This window comes from Poecilia reticulata, linkage group LG10 (assembly GCF_000633615.1).
Source record: "Poecilia reticulata strain Guanapo linkage group LG10, Guppy_female_1.0+MT, whole genome shotgun sequence".
Taxonomy (NCBI): Eukaryota; Metazoa; Chordata; class Actinopteri; order Cyprinodontiformes; family Poeciliidae; genus Poecilia; species Poecilia reticulata.
Genome location: NC_024340.1, coordinates 25,261,236 through 25,283,581, shown reverse-complemented (window position 1 = coordinate 25,283,581; position 22,346 = coordinate 25,261,236). Strand labels below are relative to the sequence as shown.

At 39.8% G+C, this 22,346-nt stretch overlaps 3 protein-coding genes across 4 annotated transcripts; 2 read left to right on the top strand and 1 right to left on the bottom strand.

Annotated features, from left to right (window-relative positions):
* The first annotated feature begins 1,431 nt into the window (after window positions 1-1,431).
* LOC103471294 (membrane-spanning 4-domains subfamily A member 4D-like) lies at window positions 1,432-6,032 on the top strand. Its single transcript, XM_008420190.2, has 7 exons — window positions 1,432-1,549; window positions 1,708-1,867; window positions 1,959-2,069; window positions 3,795-3,851; window positions 3,993-4,112; window positions 4,219-4,332; window positions 5,628-6,032. Exons 2-7 carry the CDS (start codon window positions 1,736-1,738, stop codon window positions 5,679-5,681), a joined length of 588 nt encoding a protein of 195 aa, XP_008418412.1. The 5' UTR covers window positions 1,432-1,549; window positions 1,708-1,735; the 3' UTR covers window positions 5,682-6,032.
* A 755-nt stretch (window positions 6,033-6,787) lies between these two features.
* aldob (aldolase b, fructose-bisphosphate) lies at window positions 6,788-9,652 on the bottom strand. Its single transcript, NM_001297481.1, is given in 9 exon segments — window positions 6,788-6,893; window positions 7,128-7,327; window positions 7,720-7,894; window positions 7,982-8,065; window positions 8,148-8,308; window positions 8,407-8,461; window positions 8,557-8,768; window positions 8,851-8,963; window positions 9,567-9,652. Coding segments are annotated over 8 exon segments (1,095 nt in total). The 5' UTR covers window position 8,963; window positions 9,567-9,652; the 3' UTR covers window positions 6,788-6,797.
* A 2,499-nt stretch (window positions 9,653-12,151) lies between these two features.
* rnf20 (ring finger protein 20, E3 ubiquitin protein ligase) lies at window positions 12,152-21,395 on the top strand. Of its 2 annotated transcripts, none has more exons than XM_008420193.2 (22): window positions 12,152-12,261; window positions 12,553-12,726; window positions 12,813-12,881; window positions 12,965-13,063; window positions 13,157-13,304; window positions 13,401-13,586; window positions 13,690-13,805; window positions 14,448-14,594; window positions 14,674-14,748; window positions 14,833-14,952; window positions 16,079-16,258; window positions 16,375-16,510; window positions 16,754-16,875; window positions 16,952-17,108; window positions 17,191-17,512; window positions 17,690-17,807; window positions 17,940-18,089; window positions 18,181-18,393; window positions 18,644-18,769; window positions 18,903-19,043; window positions 20,238-20,342; window positions 20,746-21,395. In XM_008420193.2, the coding sequence occupies exons 2-22, from the start codon at window positions 12,556-12,558 to the stop codon at window positions 20,920-20,922; spliced, it is 3,078 nt and encodes a 1,025-aa protein (XP_008418415.1). In that variant the 5' UTR covers window positions 12,152-12,261; window positions 12,553-12,555; the 3' UTR covers window positions 20,923-21,395. The 2 variants fall into 2 exon arrangements, with proteins under 2 accessions (XP_008418415.1, XP_008418416.1); XM_008420194.2 differs by having other exon boundaries at window positions 12,155-12,261; window positions 12,549-12,726.
* Window positions 21,396-22,346: the final 951 nt, after the last annotated feature.

Sequence of the window (22,346 nt, the reverse complement as noted above, 5' to 3'; positions counted from 1 at the left end):
TTAAGCGCCATCACACAGATGTCCAAGACGCCAGATACAACTGCAGTGTTCCCTCTGTTACGCCACTCCGGATTACAAAATGGGATGAGCTGGCCAAAGGAGAAAAGGGACTGAACTGTTGAGTGACCTCAAGAAATTCCTGGAAAGTATTTTAATTGGCCCATTTTAAGTGATTTGTGTAAGGGGAAACTGCAAAAACTGTGGTTTAAGCACATGATTAAGGACTTTTAAATTAGTTTCATGTGCATATCAATCTTTAGTCTGACTACAGTTTTGTTTCATTTCGTAAAACCTTTGGTGTCAGCAAAATAAAAAATGAAATTTTCACACAAAAAAAATGATTTACATAGAGCAATAGTTTTGTCATGAGTAACGTCTGCCTTTAGAGTTTAAGAGTTTTAGTCTGTCAGTCCTTAGAGGAAAATACGCCAGAATTTCACTATTCCTCTTTTTATTCACAAGAGTTCCTTCTTGCAGTTTCACGTTACTAATTCACACTAAAAAACTCTGTTAGTATCTGCATTGCTCTGATCTATAAGATAGTACCAGAAACCGGATATTAACATAATATCCGGTTTCTGGTACATGTACTTTTACATGTATAAAAGTGCATGTAACTTTTTTTCTCACTGTCTGACAGCTAGAAAAAACAGAATTATTTATATTTTCTAAATACCAGAAGAATGAGTAAGAGTAAGAAAACTGTGTACAAAGGCAATTTCTACATAAATCTGTAGGACCCTTTAATTTAGTGTAGTGTGCATCAGATATCAATTTCAGAGCAATAAACCATGTACAATGCAGCCATGTTTTCTTGGAGAGCTCAAAAACATTGACTTCACATGTGAGCTATCTACAAAAACTAATCTGGGCCCAAATAAAATAATACCTTTGGGTTTTTGTTTGCCACTCAGGTAGTAAGCCATGGACCCATGTTTACTGGATAAAAGCGTTAACAAGCTACGGTATAGTCAGAATATGTTACTTTTTTTCCAACAGGTAAACTTACAGTTAGTAATTTTACATTAATTTAACAATAATTTAACATAACAACTTGTGTTTTTCACTTTCATTCTTTCTTAATTTTATTTTGCAATAGTTTCTTTCTCTCCATTCAAGCAAGCAGAAAATGTTTTTTTTTTTCCTTTTGGTGTGCATATGTTTTTCTTCACAGCTAAAAAAATAAAAATCCACCGCAGCTATCTGTTTGACAGCATCGGTCTTGAATTAATATTTTAGTCACAAAATTAAGATACCATAGATTATCTGGCAATCACCATACTGTAATGTTACAAACATGTTGTTTTTAATCTCTATTTGTTTAATCCATGAAAAATCTAAAGAAAACTAAATGTATTTATTTATTGGGTTGTAGTTTTGATTGTTGTGGTCTTACATACTGTTCAGGCTGAACGGCACGAAGCCCCTCCTCTTGAAAGGGGGGGTGAAAAAAGGAGAAGAAATCAAATTTCTTGATTTCCTCTGGTGTCCAACAACAACATCCCCTTCCTGTCGTCTTATACGCACCACATCTTATATTGACCTCTTGGTGAGTTACTTCGTGTTTTGTATCGCATTTAATGCATTCTTTGTGGCTGTTTATCACTGTTCTGTGTGCAGTAGGTGTCGTATTTCTACAGTACTTCCATGCTGGAAGAGTATGTACAAGACCCGGCACAACAAATTCTTGCTCTCTTTCCGCTACAGTACGACACAGTTGTGTAACAGCTCGGCAATGGAGGAAACCGAGTCAACTGTAGTGGAGAGACCAACAGGAGAAAATGAGAATCAGAAGTTAGACGAGACCCTGTTGTTGTCCAGCAAACCTCTGCACCGTTTTGTCCGAAAACAACCCAGAAGCTTTGGGGTAAAAAGAAAACAGGGAGTGGGTGTAAATTCATGTACAACTGTGCACACTGACTGAATATATATTTGTTTTTTTTGTTTGTTTTTTTCAGATTGTGATTCTGATGTTTGGTTGCGCTGAGGTTGTGATGGGATTTGTGATGGCTGGTAATGACTCGGATACCTCATTCAGAATATATATTCCCTTCTGGCAAGGAACTCTGGTATGTATGTTTTTAAATGCTAAAGCTCAAGAAGAAACCTTGTTTATACAACATTAAAAAAAAAAAAACATTTCCCTGTTTTTAGTTTAACTATAGACAAAGAAAATAGAAGGAAACTCCCGACCAAGCTTCGTTCACTGCTAGCTCAGCAATTTTGAACATTTCATTTCTGACCTCATGTATTGAGCAATTAACATTGCTTCTTCTATTTTGTGCATTTTTCATAGAATACAAAACGAGGGGAAATGTTTTACATTTTGGCAGCAAAAGTGTAACATATCAAATATGATACAGCAAAATATGGCGTTGTTTTGAAAGGGTTTCCTTGTTTTGCTTAAAGCATTTAATAATCAGTTAATTCTTTTTTTTTATCTGAATTTTGATATGTTTTTTGTGTCACGCTCAAACAGCTTAGCCTACCAGCATTTCAAAATTAGCGCTGTTTGCATTCTGTCCACTCTGATACAGGGTTGCCCATTTTGGAGTGGAGCTTGGAGTGAAATAGGAGAAAAAGTGGTCATTTAATGATCTGCGTTATTTTGATACAGAAATCAAAGCAAAAAATTGTGCAGCTTATTTTTAAGCTGCACAATTTTGCATTAAATTTTTTAATTGAAATAAATGTTTAATATCTCATTAAATTCTGATGTACAAATTTAAGCCATAACATTGCGATGTGCAAAAAAATGGCATCAGACTTCTGAATTGGTGGCTTAACCCTTTACATATATGCATGCAAGCTTTTCATAAATGTTGTTTTAAGACAATTATGTGTCTAGAAACACTACTTAATATTTAGGGCCTTCAACATTTTGTACATTTGTGCTTTTAGTCGCTTTGTATTCAAATACCATTTGATAGAATTAATAGAACACAATAGAAAATAGAAACAGCCTTTATTGTCCAGCAAAGGGGAAATTCAGGTGTAACAGCAGCATCAGGTGCAAAGGTTCCCAAAAGAAGTTCTTAAAGTGTTAAAAACAGTATATATAAAACAAGATGAATAAAAGCAACAATAATTTTATCAATAATAATTATTCTAATTAGAACAGAAAATACTGTGCAGTTATTAGAAATAAAAGAGTCGGACATGAGATCCAAGGGATGTGCAAAAATCATATGACCATAATGAGCTTAGATAAATGGATACATTTATTTGTTTTTAAAACATAGTTTAGGGAAAGGCTGCCAGTTGGAGCTGCAGATCATTACAATTAATTGTTATATTTCTTTTAAAAATGTATTTATTTATTTATTTATTTATTTATTTATTTATTTATTTATTTATTTATTTATTTATTTATTTATTTATTTATTTAAAGGGTTTATGGCAACTTTTGATCCAGCAGATGGCGCCCTTGAGACACGTTACACGCTAATATTGAATTTTTGTTCTTTCGTGATTGTTTCTCCCATGATGCGATACAAGTACATCAGTAGACTTTGGAGAATCATTCAAAACTACCTCATTGTTGTCGCATACCTTGAAAAAAGACAAAAGAAAAAAAAAAATAATTAAATCTCTTATCCAGCTAAGGTATACAGTATGTGCACAGCACAGCTGCTGCATGACCCAGCTACTTCAGGAAACAATAGATGCAACTCCCCTGTTCAGTGCTAAAGTAGCTATCATTGCATGATATGGCTAGGAATGGAACTGGATATGCAATTCTGTAGCAGAAAATGATTGGGTCTTTTGATTGATGTGGATGTTTGTATTTGAAGTTCATTACATGTGGAGTCCTATCTATCTACACTGAGTTACGTCCATCCAAGAAGATGGTGAGCCTGTTGATTTTTTATTTTTTAATTTTTTTTATAATCCCTAGTTTTAAGATTTAAATACACTTTTGTCCAACTTTATTACTGACCATACAGTCTTTCTTAATTAAACTCAGTTGTCTTTGTAATCTGACTGCACAGGTGACCTCATGCCTGGCCATGTATGTGGTCTCTCTGTTGGGCATTATTTTCACCATATCACAAAGGATACCCTTAATCGCTTCCTACACGTGGCGTATTTGGCATTACGGCAACCATCTGGTGAGCTTCATGTTTACTCTCTTCCTCCTTTGTCTTTGCTATCATGTTTGTCTGTGTGGATAAAACCCCCATTTAGTATTTTACAGCTATGCTTTTTTAACCGTAGGTGCCATTTATTTCGGTGGAAGGAATCTTGCTTGCATCTTCTCTGCTTGTATCAGCATTTCTTATCTTCTTGAGCGCCATCGCAGGTTACGCATTACGATCTACGAGAAGTCAGGTAATATGTTCTTCGGTGTTGTGTCATTTAAAAAAATGAAAAGCTAAAATTCACGTTCTACCTTTCAATGCTGAGCCTCTGCAGAGTAACATGGAGTATAATATTTCAAAAAAGATGGTAACCTTTTGGAAACTGAAAATTAGTCATAATGGTCACTTGCACAGGGAAAGACATGCGGCAAAGGTCGCCAAGCCGGGAATTGAACCTGCGACAGCTGCGTTGAGGACTAGGGCCTCCATACATGGGTTGTGCTTAACCCCTGCGCCACCACAGCTCACCCAGAGTTAAGATTTAAACTAAGAGTAAATATAAAAGGAGAGTATTTGACTCCAATCAAAGTTCAAATAAAAAGCTTTAACGTGACAGAGGTCTCTAGTTACCCTTATATCAGCTCAAAACCACTGAAATGAGACAGAATTTCATCTGATGCACTCATTAGTGGAAGGAAATACTTTGTGTCCACTGAAAATGTTTTCACTGTAGCTTGATTTTTAAAGCACAAGATGATTAATTACATCACACTGTGAGTTACTAGTCAGTATTGTGATTATGTGATTCCGTTTTTAATTATCTACTTTGAGCTACTGCTGAACTCAAAGTTAAGTTTACATTTCTAATCAATTTAGGCTTTAATTATTTAAACTGTTAATCCAATCCAGTCAAATTTTATAGTTTTTAAAATGCATACCGCTACTTTTTGGCACAGAAAATTTACATCTTCTGACATAAAGACACAACCTTTTATTTATCTTACTTGTACTTGGTTTGTGAAAATACATTTTAATGTAATGCCTTTATTTGCCTGTGCAATTATGTAATGTAAATTACACCCTGTGCAACGTAATATGAAACAGTCATACATCTTTTTTTTTTTATCAGTAAACAATCTGCATCACAATAATTAATCAATTCACAAATAAGAAACAGTGTGCCTTTTGAAATAGATTGATTTTGATTTTTACAGTGGCATCTTATAGAATATTGTATTTCATAAACTTCATTTTCTATAATAAACTCTAAAACGATGTTTAAATCTATCAAAGGTCTACAGTTTGGAAAATTATATATATTTTTATCTCGACTAACAGGGAAATACAATTTACTTTTATTACGTACACAATGAGGTAAACAATTTGTCAAAAAAAGACAAATTGAACTGACATTTATTAGACTATAGCAAATAAATGAAAGATAGAAGAAACGTAACATAATTGTGATAAGAAAACATAGTTTGGTCACATTGCTGTCTGTCAGCTGTTGAGTTTTTATCACTCATTCCAGCTTTTTGTTTTCAGATTATTGTCCAGCACTTTGTGATGCATCCCCAGAGTGAAGAAAAATCGAACTAGGACCAACGTTCTCCAGTACCATCCTATGCACTCACATAACACTGTTTTGTTCACTTCAGGTGTTTTTTAACAATTATGTCATATACTGTATATGTTTATACGAACAGCCATATTTTGGTAGGTTTGCAGTTGCTTTCTTTCCATTTTCAGGAATATTGTTTCATTCTCTAAAACCTCCTGAGGTCTTAACAGAAAATCTGTATTTGCGCTGAGTTTAAATTATATGAAGGTGGACTCGTTAAAAATTTGGTGATTTTTAAAGAAATCTTTAGGATTTTACTGAAGTTTCGAAGGCCAGGTATCTTCCACGTTATAATTATGCATTGCATTGTTGTGTTGATATATCACAAATAATACGAAATAATCAGAAGCTTATGGTTATAACATGCCAAAAAAAAAAAAAACCTCAGGAGGTTCAAGGGGTATAAATACTCTTGGAAGACGCGCTGACTGGTTAATGCCAGATGAGAAAGATTTTTACACCTGCACCAAGTTAGAAAAGTTAAACTTTTTCATTGTATCTAAATTTAACCTATGAAATGACCACTTACACCACATCAGTAATATTAGATTAACAATATGCTTTTTAAAAATGTAACATTAGTAGTTAAGTGTTTAGTTTTTAATCATGTAAAAATATGAACAGCTTTTATGGTGACCAGCTTCACATTTTTAATCAGATTATTTTTATTATAACTGTGAATTAACTTTACTGCATTAACTGATTTTAAAAATTTTGCTTAAATAAATTTGACTTACAAGTACACAGATGTATTAAAATAAAATAAAATATGCATCAGCATGTCTTTGCATCATTTTTGTATCTGTATTGTGCAATGTAAATTTCCAGTAGATGCCCTAACAGTCGTCATACCGTCGGGAAAAAAAGAGATATAATAGTATCTAACCTTATCTAGTAATAGTTGTGGCTCTAAAATTTGGACAACCAAAAACAAAGTCAAAAAGTCACATATTTTGGAATTTTCAATTTATTTCTTTTTGATGTTATCAACTTTTATCAACAATAGCTCGACATTACGCTGGAAATCCTCTCATGTTATTGGTGATGCAGGGGGACATCAACATTTATTTTATTTTTTTCAGTGTTCATAGCATTTAATAGACGTAGCTGGCAGTGTAAAGGGACTGCATAGCAGCCTGGCTGGCTGGGGTGGCAGGCTTGTACTCTCCTTTGGAGGCCAGGCCGTTGATCTAATGGGAGCGGAGCAGAGGAGAGAAGGGCAAAGTCAAACAGTAGCATTAATGATCAGCCAAGTTGCATGCGTCACCTGAGTGCAAGACCGAACAAATGGAAAGCTTTGAGAAATCAATCATTCACGAAACTGTGTAAAATTTTGTAATTCCAGATAAGAAATATTTAAAGTCCAGAATGGCTAATTGATGATTAGGAACTCATCAAAGGCTTCCTGTCTGTCTGAGGCTCACCTTCGCCCTGGTGAAGAAAGCCTCCTGCGCAGCTTTCTTGTTGGCGTCTTTGCCCACCCAGGCTGCAAGAGCGGAGGCCTGGAGTGCTCGGCCGTAAGAGAAGGTCAGCTTCCAGGGGCGGTGGAGGGGAACTTGGTTGATGGCGTTCAGGTTGAGGGAGGCCTCCTCCTCACTCTGACCTCCAGAAAGGAAGCAGATGCCTGGAAAGGTTGCAGAAAAGAAGCACAATTTACAGTTAAAATGTTGAAGTAAGGTTTTATTTAAATGTTACAAACAGTTAATATTGTTTCCAGGAGAAGGCAGCTCTCCTGTTGTTTTACTTTCATCAGTTGTTTTCTATGAGAAAGTCCTTGGTGGTGCACCTAATTCTACCTACCTACAAGGTGAAAATAGTGTTTTTCTTCTCTATAAATAAAAATGTAATCTAAACCTAACAACTAGTTTAAACTAATCTGGACTTAGACTAAATGAGAGAGAGAGAGAAAGATATCTGTTGCTTCTAACTTTTTACAAGAACCTTACTTCATAAATCCTAAAATATTCCTATAACCTGATTCCTTGTGGTTGGAGGAATCAGCTGCAGAAGGCTTACCTGGCACAGCAGCGGGTACAGTGCGCCTCAGGGTGGTTACTGTTGCCAAGGCGACATCCTGGGGGGTGTATTTCTTAGTGCAGGAGTGTCCAGCGGTGACCATGTTGGGTTTCAGCAGAGTTCCTTCCAAGTACACATGGTGGTCATTCAGAGCCTTGTACACAGCAGCCAGGACCTGCAGATAAATACATACACATAAACATGAATGGGCATTGATATCATGTAATTAATATGTAGATGGTGTGCTTTGTGTCATACTCGCCTTCTCTGTGACATACTGGCTGCGTTGCAGGTCGTGGTCACCATCAGGCAGGATCTCTGGCTCCACGATGGGCACCAGGCCATTCTGGAGAAGACGGGATTAAAACTAATGACATCTAGGTTCTTCATCTGCTGTCCGTTACTGCAGCTAAAACTGCGACACAGACCTGTTGGCATATGCTGGCATATCTGGCAAGAACATTGGCGTTCTCTGCTATGGCGAGAGCTGATGGGCAGCCACCTGAGATCTTGAGCACACACCTCCACTTGGCGAAGTCGCAGCCGTCCTTCTTGTACTGGGCGCACCGCTCTGACAGGCCATCAAGACCTAAAAAGGCACAAAAGATCTCACTCTGAATCGTTTTTTTCTTCTTTTTTTTTTAGAAATATGCAAAGAAGAGTATATGTGTTAATGGTAGTAGTTACCTTGGGTGGTGGTCTCTCCATCTGTTCCATTCAGACCAGCTGTGCCTTTGTCTACCTGTGTCAATTAATCACACAAGTGTAAGTAAAATCTAAAAATTGTCAACACTCTTTTATTAACAGTCTCAGAAGTTTGCATGGAGATCTCTTCACCTTGATCCCAACGACAATCCCCTTCTCCTTAATAACCTGGGGAAAGAGTTTGCCGCTGTCTGACTTCTGGTAGAGCGTCTCGTGGAAGAAGATGACCCCGCCGATGCTGTTGGCAATGGAGGGGTCGGATGAGAAAAGGATCTCCCGGAAGCAGCGGCGGTTCTCCTCCGTGTTCTCCACATTGATTTTCTGCAGCCTCTTCGCCATGGTGCCTTGAGGGAGGAGCGTAGATTTTCAGCCGCACATGACCAGCTTGCAGTCGCTCCCAATAACACAACCGAGACCGAGACTAACCTGTTGATTCGTCCGCAGCCAGGATTCCCTTTCCTGGAGCGACGATCCTCTGAGCAATGTCAGAGAGCTCCTTCTTCTGCTCCGGAGAGAGGGCTGGGAACTGATGAGTCATCCTTGGAGAACCATAGCGGATTATTAAAATCAACTTCAAATTTTACAGTGAGAGAGGAAAATGCATTGCATTTTTACATCTAATAATGGCAAATGGCTGCTATTACACATCCTGCTTTTCTTGCACCACCTCAGTTAAATATTTGGTCTGCATGGTTGAACTTTGGCCTTCAAAACAGATTCGTTATTCTGTTTAGATATGCAACCTGAGTTCATAGTTCACTTTGCAACAACAGGTTGACCAACGTTTTTTTTTTTTCTGCAGAGCAATGACAGCAAAACAAGGTACTACAGCTAAGCTCTTGTTGATAATTTACATGCAATACAATAACTTCCGCCAAATGATATTTGCGCAAATACTTTTGGACTTGATTTCTTTTCACCGTGTCAGAATAAAAACATCAATGCAAATTCATATTTGAAAGGAAATGTAAGCATTTCTGTTTATTAGCAGTTAACAACAAACCACCTCTACCAGCCTGGAAACATGTGCAAAGTCGCATGCAGACCAAACCCACTTATAATGTAGCAGTGGCGCAGAAACTAGTCACGTTCTGAACAATCCTCACAAATTTCTCAAATGACCAAATAAAAACGAATCTCACTTGAGTGTTTTGTCAAACTGCGACGACAGCTGAGGTGACAAACGGCCTCCTTTTTCCTTCCAGCACTGATCGCGATGGTGATGAAGAAGGCAGAAAGTGGGTGAAGAGTTGTATTTATTCCTGTTAAGGGCGGTGAGGGGGAGGAGGGGAGGTGCTCATGATGTGGCGGGGGCGGGCCGGGGGAGGCGGGTGTCACAATGGAGACGCAATTGGCCCCCGTCAAACCCAAAAAGGCGGGCTTCATGATGATGTTGATCTGCTTTGTGGACTCCACAGTTCATCGCAGGGCCTGGGATTGAGTTTGAAACATGAAAGAGAGCATTGTGTGAGTGCAAAGTCAAAGTCTGCATGAGCGAAGAAATCAGAGGAGGGAGAGCTCCTCCTTCTTTAGTTTTGCAGAAAATGTAACTGGAGACACTAGCTCTGCTGCAATGTTGCAATTCAGGTTTTGGATCCCTTCTTCTGGGGGAATTGTAAACATTCACAAGCAAAGATTTGTATCTTGCAGATGTTTTTTTTAAGGATTCTCAAAATGACCTTTGTTAAAATAAAGACGAAGGACAATCAGCAGCTGCGTGTCAAATTTTGTTTTCATCACTGTACAGAAAACAGATCAGACATGCAGATCTCTTCTCACCATTGGAAATTCTATTTCCTTAAAGTCAATACACAGATCGGTTTTAAATCTTTGTTTATCATTACTATTTTCTTTGGCATGTTATATTTTCATTGGGGTTGAAGTTTCACTTCAAATACGCAATCCATAATCAGAGGTAACTTTTTCTGCACACACAGCAATATGCTCGTTGTCACATTCCGAGAAAAACAGCTTTTTAAAACTTGTGTCTTCATGCAGTTTGCTGTACATTGCATGCATATCTTTTTACACTGCTATTTTTTTTTTAAATAACTTTTTATCTAATCCCAAAAGATGGGGACATTTGCACCCAGAGACTGAGACTGATGAGATAGCTTTTACACAACCTGGACTCTGCACCATGTGCAATGTCCTCTTTCTAATTGCAGCTCAGAGTTCAGCCTTTGTGGGTGATTTTATTTTCACATACTTTGTAGTTCTGAAAAGTCATCCAAAGAATCTTGCTTGTCCCAGTGGGTGTACATAAGATGGTAATTAAAACAGATTGCAGGGGACAATTGCTGGTTTGAATGTTTTGTTGTAAATCATTTCTCTAGTGTGTCATACAACTGGTGGGAAATCCTGAATATCCCTGTCAGCACTGAAAAACTGCATATTTCTTGTGTTATGGCATATAGCGCGTAATATGTACATTATTCAAATAACATGTACACATGACCAGAATAATGTTGTTTTCACCAGGGGAAACTACTGCAGAGCAACAACATATCTTTTTAAAAAATTGTAAAAAAAAAAAAAAAAAAAACAGATTCCAAATTATTTCAGGAATCCATGCCACTGAGGCTCAAAATGCCTTTAGTTCTGTCATGTGCTCTGATGGTCTAATCTCGCTGAAGAATTCTGGACTTTGGTAGACTTTGAAACAAGCAAAGGCTTTAGATAAACTAGTGAGGTAGAGATTGTTATCTGAGTGTGTTTCAAAAACAGGACGATTTCGTCATGTATTGTGTCACAGGCTTTCTGTCTGGGCCGTCTGAAACTGTTGGCAAATAAGTTTTGGACACATGCTTGCTGACACAAAAGCAAATATAATGTGCAAAATATCTGTTTTGAGAAATCATCAGACATAAAATATTTGTTTTAAGAAAATTGAAAACAATTAGCTAAATTTGAATGTTTTTAATTAGATGTTCATTAAAAAAGATCATGCTGTGAAAATGGAAGCATCAGTGAGTTTGTTGTGCAAATGAGCAGACTGATGAGATTTATATTCACCCTTGCTCAAGCTAAAAAATAAATTGTTTAATCTTTACTGAAGAGGGATATACGAAGTAAACTGGTCCAAGTATGGATCCCTGATGAACTGGCAGAAGTTCATAATTTTTCTTACAATTTCTATGCTATGCTAACCGGAGCAAAAAGTGTCCTCTGGAAACCAAAATTTTAACATAACAAGGCTCTTGCAATATCCCAAGGTACCTCAAAAGCCGAGTTTATGTAGTAAGCCGTCTTGCTGCACTGTAAAGTTTTGAACCAATTGTAAATGAAAAAGGTTGTAAGTAAAAATAATAATAATAAGTTCTTATTACAGTCAGAGTAAGACAAAAACACAACTTTGCCCAGAAGCTTATTGGCACTCAAAACCTGCACTTCTGTTTTTTCTTTATTATAAAATTATATCTACACTCTTTATGAAGCTAAAAAGAAATATTCATCTTTACCACCAAAGAATAAAAGAAAATAGGCCCAAGTAAGGATCCCTGAGGCACCAGATGGGTGGCTCAATTGGCAGTTATAAAGAACACGACAGATAGATCAAATGTAAATGTTTTTTGTCCTTTAGAATAAATCCTTATCGTTAAAAAACCCCTTTATAGAACTGTGTTACAGGACAGGAGGCGCATTATCAGAAATTATTGAGATTGAACACGTTTAGAGCGCCCTCCTTTCCTGGAGATGGCGGTAGAGAGCGGATGTCAGGTGAAGGTGGTCCCGCCCTCCCTCTAGGACGTTAACACTTCCGTTTCCGTGAGGGAAGGAGTCGTAACATCAACATTTCGAAACAGATTCAGTCAGTAACTGTTAACATTTACATCGGTAAGGGTTTAGTTAAAACATGTCATACTGAACGTGTTATCAGACGGTCCCAGCAAATCGTCTGTTCAGCTCTAAATCTCTTCAGTTTCTTTTGCATTTGCCGTTAGCAGCTAGCTAACATGCAGAGAGAGTTTCAGGCAGCTTCCCCAGAGTCTGAATGTTAACACAGCATTGTTTTTCTACATTTATATTATTATCACTGTGGAGTATTTGGGTTAAAAAATTAAAAGTAAAGCCGTATTGCTAAATTGCATCTCCGGTAAATGTTTGCTTTTGTTGCTTTTGAGCTAGAAGATGTCAGGGCAGAAGCGTCCCGCTGACCCCAGTGGGCCCACCTCCTCCGGTGCCCCCCCGGAGAAGCGGAGGGAGCGGGATGGAGAGGACGGAGGTCCCAGTGTGAGCGCTGGAGCCGGAGGGAGCACCGCGGTGGAGACGGTCATCAAACTGGGAGGAGTGTCCAACTCTGTGAGCCTCTCTTTTATCTTCATCTGATGCATCAGAAAAGTGTGAAGTTTTCATTATTTTTCCGATCCGAATGAAATGTTTTCCAGGAGGAACAAGACATCAAAGCTCTCCAAGCTAAGAACCGAAAGTTGGGGGAATCTCTCGATCAACGACAGGTACACTCAATGAACGTTTACAGCTCTGGACACAGGCAAAGAAAGCTGCACTGTGCTTCATCTGTTGGCTCATTGGCTTGCAGGTGATTGAGGATGAGCTGCGAGAGCGAATTGAGAGACTGGAGACTCGGCAGGCTACAGATGATGCCAGTTTGCTGATTCTCAACAGATACTGGAACCAGGTGAACATTCAGAGAAAGAACATTAAAGACGAATGGCTTGGGTTCATTTCTTTTACGTTAAGTAAAAACGTGTCACAACTTACTCTCTTTCAGTTCGATGAGAACATCCGACTCCTCGTCAGGCGCTACGACCAAACAAGCAGCGAACCGGAGAAATCTCCAACAGGGGAGGGACGGAGCCTGAAGCCGGAAACTCCAGAACCCGATGGAGATTCAAACCAGGAGCGGGCCAAAGACAGAGGTAATTATGGATCGGGCACAGGAGCAGAAAAAAGCACAGCATGAATATATTAAACAAATACTAAACCAACCATTTCTTTCCCTGTTTTTCACCCAGGGCACCAAGGAGAAACGTCTAACTCCTTTTTGGCGACGCTGGCAAGCAGCACCAGTGAGGAGATGGAGGCCGAGCTGCAGGAGAGGGTGGAGTCGAGCCAGAAGCAGGCTAGTCGTTTGGTGGAGATCTACAAGAACCTGAAGAGCACCTTGGACCAACTGAAAACGGAGCTTGACTCTGGAGGCGGTGAGGGGAAACATGCAGGAGTTTCTCCAAAAAAATATAAAGAGGCACTGATGGCACTGCAACAGAATGAAACTTAATCTGGAAACAAATTGTGTATTTACAGACGGTGGTCTGAAGCAAGTCGCAATCAAGCTGAACTCCCTCCTGAGCAGGGAGAACGAGCTGCTCCAGCAGCTGACCGAGAACCTGAAGCAGAAACACAGTCACATGACCAGCGAGGTACAGACTTCCTTCTTAGTGGTTGTTTTCTTCAAATCGAGATGCACCAATCCTGCTCTTTGATTTGACCAGTACGAATGAGATTATTTCACACAGATTGCGCTTTTGAAGGAATTATAAGATCATGCCCATGTGGTGTTATCAGATTTTTATTCAACTTAAAAAGTATTTTAGTTATTCCTTGATGAGTACAGATCAAGGAAAATGTATCGATTTCTTTGACTATATTTATAGTGAAGATTTTTGTGTATTTTTTTAAAATAAATAATAAATCTTGAAATTTCTTGCCTGTAAAAATATGTGGGGCATCTCACTAGGACGACATAAAATGGCAGGATGAATAATTTTTGCCGTTTTATAAAATGTAACTGATTGAAACCTTGTAGAGCAATCTTAAACAGTTAGATTCTTGTACTGCAGGGGTCGGTTCTGCAACTTTTACATAGCTATCTGATCCAATGCAGCATCCAGTCAGGTTCTGCAGAGTCCTGAAGAGAAACAGATGATTTAATTTGGGTTTGTGGAAGCACAAACACATGGAAAAGTTGCAGGGCATTGGTCCCTGATGACTGGAGCTTGAAGCCTCTGTTGTAAGGAGAGTCCCGTCTCCTCATCAGTCTTTGCTCTCCTTGTCCTTTGCAGTCTCGGTCTTTGGGTCGGGCGGCTAACAAGGCGGACCAGCGCGTCAGCGAGCTGCAGGCTCGGATTGAAGAGCTCCAGTGGGACATGGAGAAGATCCGCCGTCGAGAGAACAGGCTGAATGCCCACCTCAGCGAAATACTGGAGCGGGTGAGACTGAATTTTGTCAGTAGCTGGATGAAGATGTGTGTTGTAGTTTGTGTTAAACTGCAACACCTTTGCTGTCCAGGTCAACAGCAAAGGCTACAAAGTGTGTGGTGAGGCCAGCAGCGTGTGTGGAACAATCACCATTAACAAAAGAAAGGTAGGTTTCTGTTTCCTCTTTCATTTATTTCTTCATTTATTTAGTTTCTCAGATTGGTTCACATTAAATTATTTTTTTTAATAGTTTGAGGAGATGAACAGTGAGTTGGAGGAGAACACAGAGCTGGCAGAAAATCGCCTCGTTGAGCTGCAGAAGCTCCAGCAGGACCTGCAAAACGTCCAGCAGGAGAACAACAGCATGAAGGTATTTCCGCCTTTGCAGCAACGATTTCAATTCAGACTTCTGCATTTCAGCAGCAGAGCTTTGGCTCCTCGTTTAAAGCTGAACAAAACTCAGCGACTGCATCAACTCGAGCTCAAAGGCACTTTGTTGTGATGCTCAAGATACTAAATGGATCTTTGCTGAGTGATATTTGCTGAGTGATACTTTTAGGTATAAAAGTATTTATACCTAAGTTTTTTCCAATTTTTTTCACGTTACAATCACAAATTATAACCACAAAAAGATATTTTTTCAACATTTAACTGTGACATTCTACCAAAAAGGACACAATTTCGAAGTGAATGGAAATTATACAAAATTCTTAATTTATTTAGCAATTAAAATCTGTTTTGTGTTTTTATTCTGCTTTCCACAACTAGAGATTGAAATGGTTTCTCATTGTTTGCAAAAGAGGCCAAGCTCAGTCAGACTGAACAGAAAGCAGCTGTGAACAGCAGTGTTCAGGTTTCACAGTAGAATCTCAATTAGATCCAGGTTTAGACTTTGACTAGACCAAGCTAATACATGAATATGCTTTGATCTAAACCCTATGAGTGTAGGTCTGGCTGCATGTTTAGGACTGGTAAACCTTTTTCTGAATCTGAAGTCTATTACAGACTCTTACAGTGTTACTTCCAGTATTAGCCGGTATTTATTCTGACGGCATGATGCTGCCACCATGTGTCACTGTAGACTGAGAAGTGTCCTGGGAGACTTTCAAGCCTCGAGATATTGTTACAAAACCTGTGTTTTCAATTTTTCCATAATATTATTCCTGCACACTCTGCTGTTCTCCTTGGTCTTGGTGTTGCTAATGTTCTCCAACAAATCCCTGAGGTCTTAAAAGAACAATTACTGAGACTAAATTACTCACTTTGTCTTTACACTTCATGTTATTTCATTTTATATTCACATGCACTGGGTTTTACTGAGACGTTGGAGTAAAGCCGGCTTCAAACTTTGAAGCCCATGAAACTGGCTCCTTTAACTTTGGTGTTGCATTATTTTGGTTTAAATTTGTAGCCTGTCAAGGAACTTAAATTTTTCTATGTCATTTCAACTTTTTTCTTTGGCTTTGTTGTTTATTAATCATTTTCTTGGTTGCCAGACGGAGCTGCTGAGTCGAGCTGAAGGTTTGGTCAAAGAGTCCTCAGAGTACCGCTGTCTGCAGTCTCAGTTCTCTGTGCTCTACAACGAGTCCCTGACCCTCAAGGCCCAGTTAGACGAAACCCGTGCTCGCCTCAACACTACCAGGACGGCGCGCCTTCGACAGCTGGAGCACATGGAGGTGGGTTAGGTTGGCGTGTGTGTGTGTTTGTGTGTGTGTGTGTGTGCGTGTTCATGTCGGGGTTTAAATGCATCCCTGTCTTAACTTCTGCTCGCTTTCATCGTGTCTTTGTGCAGAATGATGAGGTGGCCCTGCAGAGGAAGGTCCGCACTGAGGTGTTTCAGCTGGAAGACACGTTGGCTCAGGTCAAGAAGGAGTACGAGATGCTGCGCATCGAATTTGAACAGACTCTGGCAGCCAATGAGCAAGCAGGTAATCCACCTGTCTATCTGAAGAAATGCACTGCTCCCGGTCAGAAACAAGCAATCAGAGCCAGGAGGAGAGTGTTGTTCTTTCAGCAAATGGTCTTTTATGATTCTGCATTCTCCAGTTAACGATTAATTGATTACTTGATTACTTGACAACTATTTCAGTAATCGATTCATCATGATTAATCAGATTTTTTTTTTTTTTACCGGTTCATCTTCTCATTTTAAATCGCACCTTTTCTCTTAGGTCCCATCAACAGGGAGATGCGTCACCTTATAAGCACGCTGCAAACACACAACCAGCAGCTGAAAGGAGAGGTGGTGAAGTACAAGCTGAGACTGAGAGAGACGCAAGCTGAGCTCCACCAGGTAGGTCAGAACGGGACAGAGAGTCAGAAGCTACGAGGGGAAACAGCCGAGCTAAAGACGTCTCCTCGTTGTGTAGATCCGCGCCTCAAAGGGCAGCGCCATCCTCCAGTCGCAGTCGAGCACAGAGATGGACGTGAAGGACGAGTTGACCTCTCCTTCGACCCCGGCTGTTTCTGGAGAACCTGTGGTCAAAACGGAGCCGGATAACGGCTCGTCCACACCCAGCAGCACCGGTAAATTACATTTACAATCACAGTAGTTTCATTTTCCCGGATCGCGGTTGATCATTTGGATCCACCTTGTCCTCCTTGAAAGGAATTTCACTAAAAACGGAGCCTGGCATCGAACCGGATGCAAACATAAAAGAAGAGGAAAAAGATGAGAAAAAAGAGAAGGAGGAAAAGAAAGAAAAAGACATTATAAAGAAAGAGGAGAAAGACAGAGAGAGAGAAAAGGAGAAGGAGAGAGAGCGGCCGACCCGGAGCAGCAGCAGCAGTAGCAGCGGGGTGAAGGAGGAAAGGGAGAAGCCGGGAGTCAGCAGCCAGCCGGAGGAGACGGGCGGAGATCGGCTCGCCATGATCGGAGGATCCAAGAGGAAAGAGATGGAGCAGCTGAAGATCGTCCGAACAGAACTAAAGTACGTTTGGAAAGTTGTATTTCCCATCCATCTTGTGTTGTACGTATAGTCTGGATCTTTTAATGACCTTGTAAATCAGCATCTAGAAAGGCTTTGATCTAGGCAGAATTCCGACTGCAGCCAGATTTTTTTCTGAAACTTAAAATTTCTTCCCTATACGCATCTGTAACTTTGTAGGAAAGCCCAGGAGTCCCAGAGAGAGATGAAGCTGCTGCTGGACATGTATCGATCGGCACCAAAGGAGCAGAGAGACAAAGTCCAGCTCATGGCTGCAGAGAAAAAGACCAAGTCAGAGGTGATCATAATCCTTGAGCTGTTTTAATTATTGTAAAACATTTTTTACCGTTTAGTCTGGATATTGTTCCCAGTTTTACAAAAGAAGAGTTTGTTGAATGCGATGTGACAATACATCTCCTCTTTGATGCAGGCAGAGGAGCTTCGGCAGAGGCTGCGGGAGCTGGAGGAGAGGGAGAGAAGAGAGGGCAAGAAAATGGCGGACGAAGAAGCTCTGAGAAAGATCCGTTCAGTAGAAGAACAGATAGACATCCTCAACAAGAAGCTGTCCATCGCCAAACAGGTCTGAGCTCCACCAGGTCGTTTACATTCACCAGCTTTCTGCCCGGTTCTCTTTTTTTGTCTATCTCACTTCTCCCTGCAAAACCCGTCAGGAGGAAGACGCGCTGCTGAGCGAGATGGACGTGACGGGCCAGGCCTTCGAGGACATGCAGGAACAAAATATCCGCCTCATGCAGCAGCTCCGGGAGAAAGACGACGCCAACTTCAAGCTGATGAGCGAGCGGATCAAGTCCAACCAGATCCACAAGCTTCTGAAGGAGGAAAAGGAAGAGCTTGCCGACCAACTCCTCACCTTAAAAACTCAGGTGCAACATGAGGCCGCGCCTCAATATCTCATCTTATATATATTATCTCAAATAAAAAGATGCTTTTATTTGTATTCATTGAACACATTATAGTAAGGCACTGAAGGCCTTGTTAGTCCCTAATAGTCTACTGTTGACAAATTATTGTGAGATCAATTTACTGTTATCTTTTTCATTTGGTTTGAACTTAAATCATGTTTGAGTGTTGTTAGATTCTTTCGGACTCATTTGTTATGGTCATGATTGACAGGTGGATGCACAGCTGCAGGTGGTCAGGAAGCTGGAGGAGAAGGAGCGCCTCCTGCAGGGCACAATTAGTACTGCGGAGAGGGAGCTGGCGCTTCGAACACAAGCTTTGGACATGAACAAACGAAAGGTAACATGTTGATCAGAAACTTAATCTTTTAAAACTGTGGAGAAATTAAACATTCTAATAAATCCTGGTTTAAAAAAAACAAAAAAAAAACAAAACAGGAGTTTAAGTTGAATGACGTCTGTCGCGGCTGCAGGCTCAGGAGTCTGCGCTGCTGTCAGAGGAGCTGCGAGCGCAGCTGGAGCAGGTTCAGCAGAAGCTGAAGCTGGTCAGAGAGGAGGTGGTGGAGAACAGCATCTCCAGAGAGAAGGAGTCCTTCAACGCCCGGCGAGCGCAGGTAGCAACACACACAGAGGCTAAACCTGCACTCGGTCTGTAAAATGATGAAATTAATAATAACATGAAGTTTTTATTTTAACATTGTTACTATTTGGACTGAATGATGACAAGTGACTGTAGATTATTTCAAAAATAAAGTCCAGCATTAATTTACTGATGCTGACTATAATGAAAAGCTTTTGTTGGAGATGGATTATATGGGTTTAAAATCAATCCAAATATCCACTATTTAATTTAACGATGATAAAAAAAAAAAGTATTAAAAAAAATCTCTATCTTTGACTATGGATCTAAGTTTGTTTCAGGTTGAGCCTGAAAATGACAAATGATGAAAGGAGCTACTTCACTGCACCAGCTGAGTTAATTGGTGCAATCAGTTTCTGAAAAGTAAACACAGCTGATGCTCACAACGCTTCCTGGGATACTGTGTGTTTGTAGAGTTTGCAAACATCATCAGAGATTATCATCATTACTGGATAGCTGCTCTTAACCTTTCAGCTTGAATGAAGACATTGTGTGAACTGTTTTCAAGGAAGACGCGTGTATTTTACATTTCAAATGTAAAATCCTTTCCAGTATAGGGGAATTCTGTTCTGCAGATTCCTTGCTGTCTAAATTTTCTCAGTTTTGCTCATTACTGAAATACTAATGCGTTGAGGAGCAAGGTTTTTTAATAATAGTTGTTTATAAAACGAGACATTTGGGCAACTCTTGGCCAGATGAGGAGCAGTTGTCTGTGTTTTGGTGTTGGACATGCAGCCCTGGACTTTTTGCTGCATGTCTTCCACCTTTCTTGGCAAGTCTTTTTTTTTTATTATTATTAATCACATAATCTTTTTTGTTACAGTGCGATAAAATGATTTAGGTTTTTTATATATATAACATCTGGAATGATTTTAAAATCTTTTTTTATTATTATTCAAATGGTTTAATCCTAAATGCCCCAAATTCTAATCATGTCTATTTCAGTTAATTATTTATTCAATTTGAATTTTATATATTTTTTTACCATAATTTGTTGCTCTATCATGACATCTCATCCTATTATTGTATCTTCTAATCAGTGATTAAACAGATGTGTATTTGTAGTGCGTAAGCTCGTCTTTTATACCAGTAGATGAAGGTCATTCAGCGCCTCACTTTGTGGTAGATTTTTTTTTTTTTTTTCCCCTCACAGTTGATTGTTTTTCAGGAGGACATCTCCAAGCTAAGGAGAAAGATTGAAAAAGCCAAGAAACCAGCTGAGAAGATCAGCAACGGAGACGAAATCCTGAACGAAGAAATTAACGAGTACAAGGTACGCACACAAAATAGAAAGCTTACATTTATTACAATCTTGTGCTTGAATAAAACATCTGACATAAAAAACCCCCCAGATGAATAGCCTTCAAGTTAAATTTCTGTAACTAGTTGTTTTTTTTCATAACACCAGCCACATTTTGAAATACTCAGCAGCGTCATGGTCAGATTTTCCTAACATTTGTCTGTAAATGAGTCAGTAGTTTTGTGTAATTATGACAAGTCTGAATGATTAGTGAAAGCCATGTTTACAAGATTTATGACTCAGCTAAAACAACAAAGCCCTAGCTGCTTTACAAATTCGCATGCCTTCATCTTTAAACCACTCAGTCAAGAACCTTAATGGCCTCCATGTTTACAGTTGAAGACGTTTCCTCCTCCTCTTCCCTTTCCTCCTGCAGGCTCGCCTAACGTGCCCGTGCTGCAACTCCCGGGTGAAGGACGCCGTCCTGACAAAATGCTTCCACGTCTTCTGCTTCGAGTGCGTCAAGACGCGCTACGACACTCGGCAGAGGAAGTGCCCCAAGTGCAACGCCGCCTTCGGGGCGAATGACTTCCATCGCATTTACATCGGCTAAATCCACCAACTCTGCCCTCCTCCAGTCGGGATGAGTAGGAGCTGGTGCCTGAAGCAATCATGTGGTCCATCCTTTCACAGGGTATTAAGTGCAGCCACAGGATGATTTCAGTGATGCTCCAAGTGGAAGACTTTATTAAAAGGTTTTTTACCCCCCCTCCACACAATGACTGAAACATTCCCATCCAGTATCCACTACTACGCTGATGTTCTCTGGTGCAGAAGGAATGGTTTTATACTGAGTGTTGCTTGCTTTTAAAAACGGCACGTGAATGCAGTGGATGAAAAACTGCAGTGAAAAGAAAAAGACCATTTCTCTTAGTGTTGTTTATATGAAGTGTCTCTGTTTATTGTACATTTCTTCTTTTTTTTTTTATTAGAAATTATTTTCTTGCCTCTGAATTCTTTAACATTTCCCATGTTCCTGTGGTGTATTTTGATGTTCAGCTAGTTATTAAACTGATATCAAATGTGTGCTTCCGATTCCAGCTCCTAACCTTCCACAGCGTAGCTTACACACTACAGCGGGCAGCTTATCCAAAGCAGAGTGTAGGTGTTGATGTATGCTTGCATACAAGCCATTTCATCAAAGGGGTGTGGGTATTAAGTAAAATCATTATTTTTGGGTTGTATATGTTATATTATTCCTGCATGTGTGAGAAGTCCTCACATCTCCCATGGCGTCCATCTGGGGGTGCCTAAATGCGCTGCCAATCTCACAGAACCTCTTTCCTTGGAACTCTTCCGCTCAGCTCCTTCAGACTAGCAGCAGCAGCAGTTAGCAAACACCTGGTGGAACTGCTCCTCTGATGACGTCATCATGTCAACTACTCAGTGCAAAGCTTAGAAGAACAGCATAATGAGAAGCCTTGTGAGGATACTCTGAAGGCTGACGAGAGTAGGCGCTTCTTAAAGAGGCAGAGGCCCAATTTCAAGGTGTCAAATTCTAAGTTATGTTTAAAACAGACTGGATTTTCATAAGAACTGAAGGTAAAATAGTTACTTGATTGTCCTGGAAAATGGCACTTTATGTCTGGCCCCTGTAGGCGTCAGTTCAGACACTGTCACCTACTGGTCAACCAGTGTAGGGTCGCAAAATGATTAATCCTGTAATGAGTTAGTGGCTGGATTAATACTGCTATTTAACAAGCTAAAACGTTTATTATATGTTATGACTACTTTGGTACCTAAAAACCCCAAAACATCCTTGTTTGTGAATGAATAAATGACTCACTGTCTATAGTCCATAATGCCACGTGCTGCATTAGAAGTGCAGCACGTGGCAAAAAGACTTCAAAGGAAGATAGCGGGGCTGACGCTAACTGATCACACAAGAAAAGAGCTGGAGCCTAAATCTATGAGCAGTCCTCACATTTGACTTTGTGTGTGTTAAACCACAAGTCCCAGTGTGCAAATCTCTGTTTA

Coding starts and splice junctions, on each gene's coding strand:
- LOC103471294 (XM_008420190.2), top strand. CDS start 1,736: ATGGAGGAAACCGAGTCAACTGTAGTGGAGAGACCAACAGGAGAAAAT. Junction 2,070..3,794: donor CCTTCTGGCAAGGAACTCTG/GTATGTATGTTT, acceptor TTGTATTTGAAG/TTCATTACATGTGGAGTCCT. Junction 4,333..5,627: donor TACGATCTACGAGAAGTCAG/GTAATATGTTCT, acceptor TTTTGTTTTCAG/ATTATTGTCCAGCACTTTGT.
- rnf20 (XM_008420193.2), top strand. CDS start 12,556: ATGTCAGGGCAGAAGCGTCCCGCTGACCCCAGTGGGCCCACCTCCTCC. Junction 13,064..13,156: donor TCAACAGATACTGGAACCAG/GTGAACATTCAG, acceptor ACTCTCTTTCAG/TTCGATGAGAACATCCGACT. Junction 13,806..14,447: donor ACAGTCACATGACCAGCGAG/GTACAGACTTCC, acceptor TGTCCTTTGCAG/TCTCGGTCTTTGGGTCGGGC.